The 15,478-nt window shown below is 36.6% G+C and overlaps 1 protein-coding gene across 1 annotated transcript; it reads left to right on the forward strand.

Annotated features, from left to right (window-relative positions):
* Positions 1 to 14,677: 14,677 nt before the first annotated feature.
* LOC129494152 (60S ribosomal protein L31-like) lies at positions 14,678 to 15,043 on the forward strand. The gene has a single exon (XM_055300914.1). It carries the CDS (start codon positions 14,678 to 14,680, stop codon positions 15,041 to 15,043), a length of 366 nt encoding a protein of 121 aa, XP_055156889.1.
* Positions 15,044 to 15,478: the final 435 nt, after the last annotated feature.

The following is a 15,478-nucleotide window of genomic DNA, read 5'->3' on the forward strand; positions in this document are numbered from 1 at the left end:
GAACCATCTTTGCATCCCTGGAATAAATCCCACTTGATATGGCATACGATCCTTTCAATGTATTGTTGAACTCAGTTTGCTAATATTTCATTGAGGATTTTTGTATCTATATTAATCCATGATATTAGCCTGTAAAGTTTATTTGTGGTATCCTTGTCTGATTTTGGTATCAGGATAATGCCAGCTTAATGAAATGAGTTTGAAAATGTTCCCTCCTCTGATATTATTTTGAAGAGTTTAAGAAAGATTAGTATTATTATTCTTTAAATCTTTGGTAGGAAAAAACAAAAAAATCTTCTGGAAAATTCACCAATGAAGCCATCTGCTATGGACTTGGGTTTTTGGGAGGTTTTTGACTACTGATTCAGTCAGCCTCTTTGAAAATTAGTCTGATGTTGAGATGTTTTATTTCTTCATTATTCAGTCTAGGTAGGCTGTATATTTCTAGGAATTTATCCATATCTTATATGTTGTTCAATCTGTTGGCTTATAAATGTTCATGCTACTCTCTTTGATCCTTTATATTTCTGTGGTATCTGTTTTAATATCTCATCTTTTATTTCTGATTTTATTTATTTGAGGCCTCTCTTTTTTTCTTGGTGAATCTAGCTAGTTTTATCTATTTTTTTTTAAAGAAACACGTTTTAGCTTCATTGATCTTTTCTATTTTCTGTTTAGTCTCTATTTCTGCTCTGACTTTGTTATTGTTTGCATTCTACTAACTCTGGCCTTAACTTGTTCTTCTTTTTCTAGTTTCTTGATGTATAAAGCTAGGTTATTTGAGATTTTTCCTTTTAAGTAGGTGTCTATTGCTATAAACTTCCTCCCATTTACTGTAACTGATGGTAAAGTATCCCATCAAAGAGACATTTCTTTGATCTGACTCAGACTTCTCTTACTGTCACTTAGCCACACTGAGTATTGAGAACAATTATAAAGGATTCTGCATCCAGTTCCTATGGGATGGGGAGGAGGAGTTGTGCACACCAACAAGCAATTATTGGATACCCAGTAGGTATTCTAAAAGTCAACCCAATCCTAACAGTATTTACCCAGAGACAGCATCAGATTCCACAATTTAAAAGTTTAGTTTCACAAGACTGCCCAGCCTCCTTCAGATTCCAACTAGCTATAGATAAGGTTCCAGTGACACGCCCCCCCCCCCCCCAGATTCAAATGATTTGATAGGGAAGCTCAAAGAACTCAGGCAAATAGTTTACTACATTACCATTCATTATAAGAGGATATAACTCAGGAACACAAGACAAAATAGATGTGTAGGTCAAGGTACGGGGAAAGGACTTCAAGTTTCCATGCCCTCTCTGATACACCACTCTCCCTGCATCTCTACACGTTCACCTACCCAGAAGCTCTCTGAATGATCATTTGGGATTTTATGGAGGCTTTATTTCATAGGCATCACTAATTAAATCATTAGCCACTGACAAATTATTCAACCTCCAGCCCTCTTCTGCTCCTCCCTAGAAGTCAGGGTGGGGAAGTGGGGTAGGTCTGAAAGTTCCAACCCTGTATTCTTTTTAGTTCTCAATTGCTTTCCAAATGTTACCTCATAAGCCCGGTTGTGGAAAGGAGCCTGTTATGAATAACAGTACAGCCATTTCATTTTGATGTCTCTGAATCCATTTCAGGAGCTGAGGACAAGAAACCAAATATTATAACAAAAGATACTCCTATTGCTCTATTGCTCTATTGCTAAAAAGTTCCATGGATATTGGGAGCTGTGAGCCAGGAACCATGAATGAAGACAAAATACATATATTTCTTACAACTCATGATATAAAAAATTCAGAGATCTGGGATCCCTGGGTGGCTCAGCGGTTTGGCTCCTACCTTTGGCCCAGGGCGCAGTCCTGGAGTCCCGGGATCAAGTCCCGCATCAGGCTCCCGGCGTGGAGCCTGCTTCTCCCTCTGCCTGTGTCTCTGCTTCTCTCTCTCTCTCTCTCTGTCTCTCTCTCTCTCTGTCTATCATGAATAAATAAATAAATCTTTAAAAAAATTCAGAGATCTTTAAGTTGGGGGGAAAGTAATACAACCATTTCACTGATTAGTAAATTAAGCTTTAAAAATACATGTCCTTGGTCAAAATCATTATTGATGCAGATGCTGTTTGTGCTAAGAGTGAAAATGGCTTAAACTATTTACCACTTAAACTACCCTAGAAATAACATTTCTCAACTTTCCATGAGCATGACAGAAGTTTAAGTTACTAAGTCAGAATATCTTGAAAAAAAAAAGATGAAAACAACTGTTTCCCAAGGTCTGGACACTGGTAGACTGAGAAGCCACTGGAGTCCATCATATACTTTGCCCCTCAAGTGTGAGCAGTACCTAAGAAGAAGGCTGAGCAAGGTCGCAATTCACACCCACTACCCATCTCTAGTGCAAGAGATGCAGGGATTTTGCTAACAACAAATTTAAACTGCTGTCCATTTACCACAATATACTTTACTTTCAGTGATAACTCACAACATTACTACCTTAGACTTTATTACCCTCTAAGTACCTACAGCTCTCAAACCCTCAAAAAATTCAGTTCCCAGCAAAGCAATATAAATAAAGAGTAATCAGTGTTAATAACCAAGAAAATGACCCAAAGAATGGCAGAACAGACTCTCCACAGCTAAATGTAAAGAAGAAAACACATTAAAGAGGTTAGGAAGGGCAGAGATGCAGTTGGGAGCCAAGTAGACTGCAGAACTGCCCATAGGAGGGAGGGATATGGTGGCCACGGTTGGGGAACAGGACCAGATCCAACAATAGGCACCCGAAACATGGGGGACCCACACTGGAAAGAAGAATCTCTATAACAGTTGGCTTTGAAGAACAAAGGAGTTTAACATTCCGTTGGGATTAATACCTGGAACTTTAAAAAATAGTGGGCTCAGCTCTGGGAGAGCTGGAGGGTGGAGTCCCTGCTCTTAAGAGACAGAAAAAAAAAAAAAAACAGTGATATACAGCATAGAAGCAGCAAGTGTGAAAAATCAGGGTATATGGGAAGGAGATTTATTTCCTAGTGTCAGGGCATGTGCTGGAGGGGCAGGATTCTTTCGGAGACTTCTCCAAGAACAAAAGGTCTGTGTGACACCATTTCCCTCCTCTGCCCCCTAGCCTACATACACCTGTGGGAACCAGCACAGCACCAACTCTCCACTGAGCTTGCAAAGAGTATCCCACACCCAGCACTCTTTGTGGACCCGCCCCTCTAACCCAGCAGTTCATCAGGAGTTTTCTCAGCGGCTGCAGATCAACTCCAACAGTGGACCAACATGAACCTGCTGAACCATGTGTCCAACCGCTCATTCCCCTGCGGACAAGCCACTTCCAGTTATGCCCTTGGCAGGAGTTTATCCAAAGGGGTGCCACAAGTCTGTCAATGTGTAAGCAACCCTGACAGGGCCAACACCACTCCAAAGTGATTCCTGCCCTGGGGAGAGCGGAAGATAACCACACATATCAATCCAACTGCAGCCCCAGCAATGGGCTGGGGGCAGACATCTGGTCTGACTGTAGGCCCCACCCACCAATAAAAGCCTTTTAGGGCACAATGGTGGGAGAGTACCCCGTAGTTCAGTGCTATGGCCTCTCTGGCCAGTGCCTCATCTGACTCAACTCAAGCCCAAGGTGACTCCCAACTGGCCTACCAACAACACAAAGACCAAACCCTGCCCACAATAGGCAAAGCTGGGGCTGCAGTTGGAGGATTCTAGTATCAGTGGTGGTAGGAGACTGAAAATTTGTGACTAGCTTTGGCACATGATTTCTAAGGTTTTCACCTTTGCTGCTTTGGAATAAAACATAGGTAAAATGAGAAGCTTTGGAATATGTGATGGCTATGGTATCTTAAAAGTAGGGGGTCAGCAATAATTATTAGGATTGTGCAAACCAGCTTTTCTTAATGGCATTATAGATGATGGAAAAGTAAAATACTAAGTTCAGGTCAACCAAGCATCATCATAAGTAATGTGAAATCCAGAGGGCTTCCATCAGTTTTTAGAAGACTCTCATCCATTGCATCAGAACAGAATGTGCTTAGAATTAGGTTCAGAATCTAATTAAAGTTTCAGTACTCCCACAATGCATAGCTTCAAGATCTCTATGCTAAAGTTAGTGGATTAGGAAAGAAATGGGATATTGAGACAAAAAAAGGATCATTTGGGTAGACAAACCTGAAAAACTTTCACTTCTAAATTCTCTTGAACCATCTAGACCAGCAAAGAAAGCCCTATTTCCCTAGCCACAGGAGCAAATGTAATGACATCTTCTGAGGCAGGTACCTCTGAAGATAGTGTAGTCCTTAATAGTCTATCCACTTTATTTCATTGCCTTGGTCAATAGTTAGGGTTAAGCCTGAATACAATCTGAGCTGGGAGGTACAGTTAATCTCTAAAATTTAAATAAATTTGGCACCAAAGGAACTGACACACCTGAAAAGTAAGTGCTGGCAGAAACTTGAGAAGCAGAGCTTGAGAGAGTTATTCCTTGGGTGAATCATAATGCTGGATATGAGAGAATTTATTGAATGGAAGCACTCACTCCCACATGTCTCAGAATTGATGATCTGGAAACAACACTGAAGTTCATCCCCCCAGATTTTGCTAGGATAACTTCTTGAAGCTTGAATAAAGAAAACAGGATCAAAAATCTGCAAGTTTTGATATTGCAGAAGGGATGAAAAGACTCAAGGAGATGGAATATTGGAATAGATTTCTATGTAAGGCTTGATCACCTGTGACATGATTAAGATTCCTTGATGGGCTTAGAAGACATCCTATAGGAATGTGCTACAGAGGGGACACTAACATCTTTAAGAAGCCTGGTTGGTGGTAGCTGCACTTTGCAGGCTGTGATTGACAGTGTAGATTGTTGCTATCGAAGTGGACTCTAATATCAAAGGCGACGAGGCCAGTGCCTAACACTAAATTATCAGAGGCATGGTATTGCCAGCTTGTCATCAAGTTGCCTTGACCTTCAGGAATCTGTGGTAATAGCTAATAGGTCATAGTGCTCTTAGACATGAGAGAGGTGGGCAGATACCTATGACAAATTAAAAAAAAAAGATGATAGGCAGAAGACTGTCATCAGCTGCTAAAATGGGAAAATGTGGCTTCTCACTCAATTTCCAGATCTAAGTCAGGTCTCAAATTCAGAACTCATTGACTGAAGCACATGGTTCCCTTGTGAATGAAACCTACAAGGCCACATGAAATTTAAACAGTAAACATGCCCTTGATTATTTTCCAAAGGAACCTGGAATCATTCCTTGGGTAACTGACATTGAGGAAATTGGAAAATCCAGATATTTCTAGGATTAAGGTCTGAGCTGACAGTGATGCCATGGGATCTGAAACAACACCATGATTCTTTGGATAAATAGGAGCTTCTAGAAGCCAGATGGAATTTGGCTTAAGTCCATTTCACAGTGTATTCAAATATCTTTGGTCCTAACCTGTTGTTTTTTCCTGGTCCAAGTGTACATTATTGAGAGAGAAATATTTAACAACTGCTATTATGATCTATGGAATAAGAGCCACTGGGTCATCAAGAGCCAAGTAGAAGCCCCAGAAATTATACTCCTACCCTGAGGAAAATTATAATCAGAAGTAATACTACATAATGGGAAGAATTGCTGAGATTAATACCAGTATCAAAGATAGAGGTAATGGTTTACATTAATATCTTCATCTAATTCAACTATATGTATCCTGCAAAAAAATGAAATGAAACATGGCAGATATATATATTATTATAAATTTATCCAAGCGGTAGCCCCAATCACAGCTGCTACACTCTACCATCTGCCATAGTAGCTGCTATTGGGGCTACCACTTGGTTAAGTGCTAATAAATTAACACAGGCTTTGGCACTTGTTACAGGGCTACTGATCTTGCAAATAAATATATTTTTTTTCCAATTCCTTTCACTAAGGAGGATCAGGTTTGGTTTTTATTCACATGGTAAGAACCGAAGTTCACATTTATTACCTAGTCCAGTGTCATAGTGACAGAGAATTCAGGTATCTTGATCATCTTAACAAGCTATATAGAACATAACACTAGCCCAGTATACTGATGGCATCATGGTAATCAGACTTGGTGAGCAGGAAGTGGAAAGTATGCCAGATATGCTAATAAGACACATCATATCAAGAAGGTGGAGATAAGCCCCATGAAGATTCAAGATACTACCAGAGTTTTGAAGGCATAGTGGTCTGTAATATGCCGTAACATCCCTTCTAAGACTAAGGGCAAATTTCCACACTCTGTACCTGACAGGTCCTTTCCTAGAGGTACAGTGTTTGATAGGCCTCTTCTGATTTTGAAGGAAGCATATACTGAAATTGAAAATACTGCTCTGACCCATGTATTTGGTGACTTGGAAGCTATCCATTTTGGATGATTGTCCTCATCAAGAGGAAGAGAGGATTCTGCAGAAGATCCACACCCCTCCCCCCCCCCCCCCCGAGATGTTTAGCTACATGGGCAGATTTAACAAAGATCTGTGAAGAGAAAGGGTTTTTTTTTGCACAAACTTTCTGATATGTTTCTAGGATTCAGAGGGAGATCATGCCTTTTCTGTGAGAGAACTAGGCTCAATTTTAACAAAAATTCTTCCATTATCTTGGATCTTACTAGAAACTGATAACCTGACCATGGGATACTAAATGACGATGCCCCTGGGGTCTCTTCGCCTTTCTCATAATTTCATAAGGTTGGGCAGGTGCAGAAATGGCATTTAGATTTCAGCCTGAGCATATCCACAATGTACTAGTAAATCACACAAGCAGGTAGCCAGACTTCCACCGACTGATACTTCTATCTCAGTTTAACATCTTTAGCCTTAAGGGGTATTCCCAACAATCAACTAACACAGAAGAAAGGAATCTAGGCTGAAGCAAAGCAAATCTAGACTGGTGTGATATGCTAATGCTAAACTGAACAGGACTGATTTTAGTCCTTATACTGGTGGGCCAGTATAATGACTTATACTGGTAGGGAAAAAAGGGGGGTTAGCATATTATGGTAACCAACTCTAATTACCAAAGTAATTAGATATTAAGGTACAGAGGATATTGTCTATAATCCATTGATTTTATGACCTTTATGCCCATGATAACTGTAAATGGATAACTGCAGCAACCGTGTCTAGATAAGCATTTGGATATCTATTTTTGTGTAAAATTTTGGTGGCTTAAAATAAAAACAACATGTCATTTTGTTTGTGAATTTATAATTTGGGCAGAGCTCACCAGGGACATCTTATCTCTGCCAGATGAATTGTCTGGGGTCTCAACTGGGATGACTTGAATATATAGGGATTGGAACAGCTGGGGACTGCCCGTGCATCTCTCCCTGTGTACTTTTGGGGACTTATGTGTTTCAAAGCCTCTCTCTAGCGTATTATCCTCAAGCTAGTTTGATTTCTTCCATGGTGGCTGAAAGCTCTAAGAATGAGTGCCCAAGAGATCAAGGCAGAAGATACAACACCTTTTATGACCTAGTCTTGGAAGTCATGCCATATTCTATTGGTAACACAGCAACAGTCATAATGTAATGCATGAGGACACTACACTAGAGCTTAATTAGTAGGAAATGTGGGTCACTGTGGCTCTATATTGTCAGAGAGCTAACACACACATACACACACACAAAAGAAAACAAAAGGCTTACCCCTAAAGAGTAAAGTTTTGAGCTTCCCTGCTGAGCACACCCCTCAGAATAGCCAAAAAGATGGCCAACAGTGAAAAAAAAATGTAAAATGAGTAGTGGAGGAAAAAGTTGATGGATATATATCAACTATGGCCTCAGGGCTAGTTGCAGCACTAGCACTTTTGCTAGTTTCACTAACCCTCTTACTTTAAATAGTTTTGGTGCTTGAATCTGGCAACCATTCTGAGAAACTGATTGATTAGCCTTGTGCTTTTCCTCTTGGGGAAGAAGGAAAGGGTAATCTAATTAAGACCATTTTCTTGGAGCACCTGGGTGGCTCAGTCAATTAGCATCTGACTCTTGGCTTCAGCTCAGGGCATGATCTCAGGGGCATGAGATCAAGCCCCACATCAGACTCAGCAGGGAGACTGCTTGAGATTCTCTCCCCCCCTTGCCCCTCCCCCATCACTCTCCCTCTCTCTCAAACAAATCTTAAAAAAGAATTTTAAAAGATTTTTTTCTAATCCCAGTAAGGTAAAACTAAAAATCAATTATTAATATTTTAAAAAATCCCAAAAGATGGGCAGCCCTGGTGGTTCAGCAGTTTAGCACCGCCTTCAGCCCAGGCGTGATCCCTGGGTACTGGGATCAAGTCCCGCGTCGGGCTCCCTGCATGGAGCCTGCTTCTCCCTCTACCTATGTCTCTGCCTCTCTCTCTCTTTCTCTGTGTTTCTCATGAATAAATAAAATATTTAAAAAAAAATCCAAAAAGAAAGCAAAAAATACTACCTCTCCGAGTCTCATTCTGTGCATAGGTAACTTAGAAATTGGTCAAGAACATGAATAATTATGCAGATTTGGAGAATGGTGTTTCCTGCGATTCCCTCTACTTCAGTCTCAGCCACTTCAGCCTTACATTCAAATTTGTGTTTCCTGCTCAGTTAGACTTCCACTGTCTGTACTCTATTTCCCTTTGCTGTGGATTGAAAAATATCTTCAGACAGAAAACAGGGGAGAATAGAGGACTCACTTCATATGCTTTTCTTCTTTTAAAGATTGTAGGCCTGGATTGGTTCTGCCCAATGCCTGCAGACAATTGCTTTATATATGTTAATCAGCATTTATAGTTCTTTAGGGATAATAGGGTAAATCTGATACCAACTAATCCATCATAGCTTCCAAAACACATTACATATCTTACTTTAGATATACTATTGTCAAGTACAAGAATATAGATATTTTACATGTTTTGTTAAATTTATAAGATGTTTTCAGCGTTAAAATCTTGTTTCTTACTTTCCACAGTCAACATTATATATATTTTAAAATCTATTCTCTTTTTAAGTACAGCTAATTGGTTTGTTTCTTTTACCTCATGTACCTCATTCTATTATAATGCATGTGCTATATGTTATCAACTAATTTCATTAGCAATCAATAGCTAAATTACTCCAGTTATTTACTAGAACAAACGATGCTATGGTCAACATGTCTAATACATATTTCTTCATTCTTCTCATTAATGAGATTAGGGTAACTTTATATATTAATCATTTAAGTTTTTAATTCTATTGTTTTTTCCTTTGATTTTTTTTTTTTGCTAGGTTCTATGGAAATCACCGGACATGTTATATACTAATTCTCATTATTTATTCATTATAATATGTAATTCCCAGCTACCACTTTAATCTCAATCTTTTGACTGAAATGGAATCTGTGATATATCACTCAGATCCTGGTTCAAGACCAGAGGATTTATTCTCCCAGGAATGAAAAGAGATAACTTCCAGAAATTCCATAATAATCAGTGAGAACTGGCTTGGCTAGAGAAAATTGTCTCACCCAAAGTCACACTCCCATCCTAGGAACTGGTGAATGCAAGGGTAACCTGCATCCAGGAACTGGTTAATATAGGGATGTTTGGGCCCAGATCTCTCTTGTTTCAGAGAAAAAGCTTTCACTGATACCGCATCAGAGCACTTTTCCCTCTAACCCAATCCTACCTTGTTTCCTTCTCTCCCTTTCATAGGGTTCACCTCAAGAACCATCTATAATAAATCTGCTCTTATGGTCTCCTTCCCAGTGACACAACCTGTGAGTGGCATTTATTCGTAGAAATTCTTACTTTGCATTGCCCAGTTCTCATATTAGTCAAAATATATTGGCTTTTCTCTGTGATTTGGGCATTTATATCTTGCTCTGATAAACATGATCTGTGGTTCATTTGATTATTTCAATTTCATATGTAGATCTTTTACCCATTTGGAGTTATTTTATTATTTACTTATTTACTTATTTATTTCTGTAAAGGTATGTGCTAGAAGTCCAATTTTATTTTTCTTTAAATAGCAAATTAAGTTTCTAGTTTCATTTACAAAAATGTCCATCATTTCTTCATAGTTATGTAATCTATCCTCTATCATATAACAAGTGATTTGCCTAAATCATTGTTTGTTTGTTTGTTTGTTTTTTTATTCCTGCAATCAGTACATCCCTGCACTAGTACCACACTGATGGTTTTAACATTTGGTGCTGTAATCTGTATTACTACCTAATAGTGTGAATTTCCCATCTTTGTACTTTTTGAAAACTGCTTTAGCAATTCACGGAAAATTATCTTTCTGTATAAATTTTGGAATAAATTTGTCAAGTTTCTTCCAAAATTTAGCTGTGGTATTCAATTGAATAGTGATGAATTTATAGATTTACTTGATGACAATTAAAATATTTAAAATTTTTATTCATTGTATGCATGAGTATATCTCTCCATTCAGATCTACTTGACATCTTTTAATAGAATTTTTTAAAATCTCTATAAAGCTCTCAGGCAGTCTTTGCTAGATTATTTCCCAGGCAATTGATAGTTTTCATTGTTATCACAAATAGCATCTACTTTCCATTTCATTTTCTAGTTACTTATTGCCAGTGAAGAGAACTTGTTGAATATATTTGAAGGATGATTTACTGAGCTGACAGATAAGATTGAAGAACTCTTTCAGAAGGTATTAGCAGGGAATAAAGAGATGGAATGAATGGGAAAAAAAGTCAAAAGATATGGAGATTAGAAATAGCAATACCCATCTAGAAGGAGAGAGAAGATACACATATAGAAAATATTTGAAGAAAAAATACTAATAATTTATTCAAATTAATGAAAGACATAAGACTTCCATTTAAAGAAGAACTGAATAGGAGATATAAGTGGGAAAAATCCTTTCTAATATGGATATATTATAGTAACATTATGATTATTAAAAACAAAAAAAGGCTGCCTAAGTGGCTCAGTTGGTTAAGGTTCGACTCTTGATTTTGGCTCAGGTCATGATCTCAGGTGTAAGGGGTGTGAGATGAAGCTTAAGATTCTCTTTCCTTCTCCCTCTTCCCCTCCCTGTGCCACACATGCACTCTCTTAAAAAACAAAAACAAATTTTAAAGAGCCCAGAAAGGAAACCACTTATAATTTTCAGAGGAAACGAAAACTTGCCTTTCAGAGGGAAACTAAAATCCAATACCTATCAGCCTCTTCAATAGCAACACTGATTGTCAAGAAAGTTTATAAGGAAAAGAATTTGAATCTGATATTGTATTCAGCTGAGCTATCGCTTCAATGTTAGACCAAAAATAAAGATAGTAGTTATCAGAGAGTCTAGCAACATGAAAAATCTCTTTAAGAGAATTCTTAAAATTCTTAGAGGTTTAACTTTTGAAATGAAGGAATTTATTTCATAAGCAAGAAATTGCTATGAAGGGAAGAACACATAAAACATAAGTAAAATTTATTGGTGTCTGAAAAAGTAATAATTTAATCATTAATATAAGCACAAAAATTTAAAACTAAAACTTACTAGGGGAAGAGAGAAATATGAGATAGGGAATTGTATGAATATTTTTCCCTGTTCAGAGGGAAACATGTTTATTCATAAAGTTAAAGACATTGATAAGGAAACATAAACAAACTATGAATCTGTTTAATCCCCCTGCATACAGCATTGACCAGGACACAGTCAATGGTTAAAAAATTTGTTGAAATAATCTTAATGAATTAATAACCACCAACATAACAAAATTGAATGCATACAGTTAATTCATAAAAAAACATCTAAAGTCAGGGTCAGGGAAATGGGAAACAAAATAATATTAATTGCAGTAGGTAGAAAACATCTAATACAATAGTAACAAATTAATTTATGGTAAAACTTATTAATCAAAATAGGAAAAACAATAATAAAAAGACTGACTTTCAGATTGTATTAAAAATAAAAAATAGCAATGTGTCTAGAAGATATTCAAAACAAAAGCACACATAATAAGATGCAGAAAAATTGATAATAAAGGCAATATCAACTAGAAATTTTAATATCAGAGAAAGAGAAAAGATAAAAATGAAAATTATCAAAGAGAGATGTTAAATATGTATGAAAAAAGTAAACTGGGTAGATTTTTACTATCAATATGCAGCTGAGGGTATAGCCTCTTAGTATAAGTAGCAATAACATATCAGATATGGAAAGACGGTAAACGAACACACATTTCATGGAAATGAGTATATGATATGCAGAAAACTATAAAGGTAGAGACGATTTCAATGGCATTACTAAGTTAGATATACTAGATCTATGTCTAGAACTTCATATCAAATGAACATAAAATACATATTTTCAAGCATACATGAAACATTTACCAATGATGGTCATATACCTGGCCCCAAAAGAAGTTTCAAAAAATTTCAAATAAGTAGCAACATATGCTTTATATTCTACAACTACAATGCAGTAAAATTAGAAATCAAACAAGAATATTTAGGAAAAAAATCCCCATTTCTAAAAACTAACTAACATTTCACCTTTGGTTTAAGGCTGACATTATACGCTAAAAGTGAAATTTTTACATTTGAATGATAAGGAAAGCACTAAGTTGAAATCTATTTGCTGCTGAAAAATAGAGGAAGATGTACCAAATTATGAACTAATATTAAGCAGAATATATGAAAGATAAGGAAAAAAGAAAGGTGGAAAATTCATTAAAATCTGAATAATCAGGCAGCCCCGGTGGCCTCAGTGGTTTAGTGCCACCTTCAGCCCAGGGCGTGATCCCGGAGATCCGGGATCGAGTCCCATGTTGGGGTCCCTGCATGGTGCCTGCTTCTCCCTCTGCCTGTGTCTCTGCCTCTCTCTCTCTCTGTGTCTCTATGAATAAATAAAAAAAAAATCTTAAAATATAATAATAATAAAAAATAAAATCTGAATAACCTAGGAAAAGAATAACAAACTAAATCCAAAAACAAAAGAAAAAGATAAAGTTAGGACAAAAAAATTAAAAATAAGGCTGTGAAAAGATAAAGAAACAAACTTATACTGGTACCGGTTAAGTAAAAAAGAAGAGAGAAGAGGCAAATAAATAATAGCAGCATACAAAAGAAGAAATAACTAAATATAACTAAAATTCTACAAGTGTATAATAGGTCAATATACACCGAAAATTGAAAATTTTATATTGATATATTTCTGGGAATCAGGATCACAACTTCCCTTCTCCCAGAAAAAGCCAAGACCAGATGCTATTAGATTTCGAGTTTTGTATGTTTTCAAGGAACATGTATCATACAACTCTTTCTTCAAAAAAAATAGAAAAATAGGAAAGCTGTCTGATTCATTTAACTAGGTTAACATAATCTGGGTACCCAAACTCAGTAAACGATACAAGAGAACAAAACTGTTGGTCAATTTCACTCATAAACATAAATGCAAAGATCCTCATATTAGCTAATTATATTAAACAGTACATTAAAATCAGCTAATTCGTGGCCAAGTAGAGAAAATGCAAGGTACGTAGGGATTGTTCAGCTTGAAAAGCTACTAATGCAATTAATAACCACCACATTAAATGATCAAAAAATTAATCTTTCAATACAGACTGAAAAAGCACTCAATGTGATTTTCTACACAGTTGAGATAAAAATTATTAGCAAATAGGACAGAGAAAGACATTTCCTTAAAAGAACAAAAACAACAGAGGGCATCTACAGTATATCTACAGGAATCATCACATTTAATGGAGCTATTTTAGTTTTGTTTCCTTTCAGGTAGGTGTCATGACAAGGATGCCTGCTATTGCCACTATAGTTCACACAGACTTGAGATCCTGCTAAAGTCATTAAAACTAGAAAAATAATAAGAGATAAAGAGAATAGGAAGAAAAGGTAAACATGAATATCTTCATGAAATGCCCAGGAGAATTTATAAACAAATTACTAAGATTAATATGAAAAAATTTTAAAAGACTAATATGAAAATTAAGTTAACCTAAGCCCTGAAGAAATAATACATACCCATGTGACCACTATCCCAGAAATGACAAATGCTATCATTTTTTTCAAATTTGTTCCAATTTTTTAAATAAAATTAAATCCTTTCAAATTTCCTTTTGTAAATAAAAAGGATACATTTACAAGAAAATTCATTGCAGCATTGTGTGCTAGAACAATTTGAAACAATCTCTTTTACATTACAAAATTTTAAGACTGAAAGAGCAGTAATTACCTAATCTCTCTGTCTGCTCTACAAAGTTTCAATTAACTCAATCCAGACTTTTTCACCAAAATTCTTTTAGTGTAACAACTACTACTTATTTCTCACAATCACCATGTATTCAGGGAGACATATATCCATGTCTAATATTAAGAGTTTAAAAGAAAGGGGTGCCTGGGTGGCTCAGTTGGGTGTGTCAGATTTTTTTATTTTGGCTCAGGTCACAATCTCATGCAAGGTTTGGAGCCTGCTTGAAATTATCTCTCTTTCCCTCCTCCCCTCTTCTGCCCCTACCAACTGCTTACACTCTTTCTCTCTCTCAAGAAAAAAAAGAGAGAGAGAGAGACTTTATAGGAAGGATTTTTATATTTAAATCAGAAGGAATTATTTAAAAATAATTGTACCTCTTAGTTGTACCTGACATGTTGCTTTCCCTCTCTGACAAAACCTTGTGCTCATCCTTTCCAACCTTGGCCTAGCAGAATGGCACCCACAAACAAGGGTGACAAGAAGAAGGGCTGTTCTGCTATCAGAGGTAGTGACCAGAGAATACACCATCAACATCCAAAGGCACATCCAAGGAGGGGATTTCAAGGAGCATTCCCCTCAGGCACCCAGAGAGATTCAGAAATTTGCCATGAAGGAGATGGGAACTCCAGATGGAACACCAGGCTCAATAAAGCTGTCTGGGCCAAAGCAATAAGGAATGTTCCATCCAGTATCTATGTACAGTTATCCAAAAAAAATGTAATGAAGATGAAGATATTCACCAAACAGACTCTTTATGTTGGTTACTTATGTACCTGTCATCACTTTCAAAAATCTGCAGTTAATATGGATGAGAACTAACCACTTATTGTCAAATAAAGGTATAAAACTGAAGGAAAAAATTACTAAAAGGGGATATTGAATGGGTACAATATAATAAACTATAAATATCTTATTTGAAAAAAATATCTTTACTTGAAGCTGATTTATAGTTTTAAAAGATCAAAATTACAAAGCATAAAAATTCCACACCCACTCTCCTGGCCAGGAATTTTTAGATCTTCTTTTCTAACAAATTTCGAATAATTTGAGTGCATTTCTAAACAAAAACTCAAAGCATTTGAAGCCTTTCAAGAATGTAACTGGCCATTCTAGAATAAAATATAAATATGAGAAAATGGGTAAAGTCGAGATCAGTGGTCTAGTGGAAATAGAATGCTAACCATATACATGAACCACGTGTAATTTTCAGTAGCCATTTAGAAAAATTAGAATAAATAAAATTAATTTTAATAA

Source organism: Nyctereutes procyonoides, unplaced genomic scaffold, assembly GCF_905146905.1.
Source record: "Nyctereutes procyonoides isolate TBG_1078 unplaced genomic scaffold, NYPRO_anot_genome, whole genome shotgun sequence".
NCBI classification, from domain to species: domain Eukaryota; kingdom Metazoa; phylum Chordata; class Mammalia; order Carnivora; family Canidae; genus Nyctereutes; species Nyctereutes procyonoides.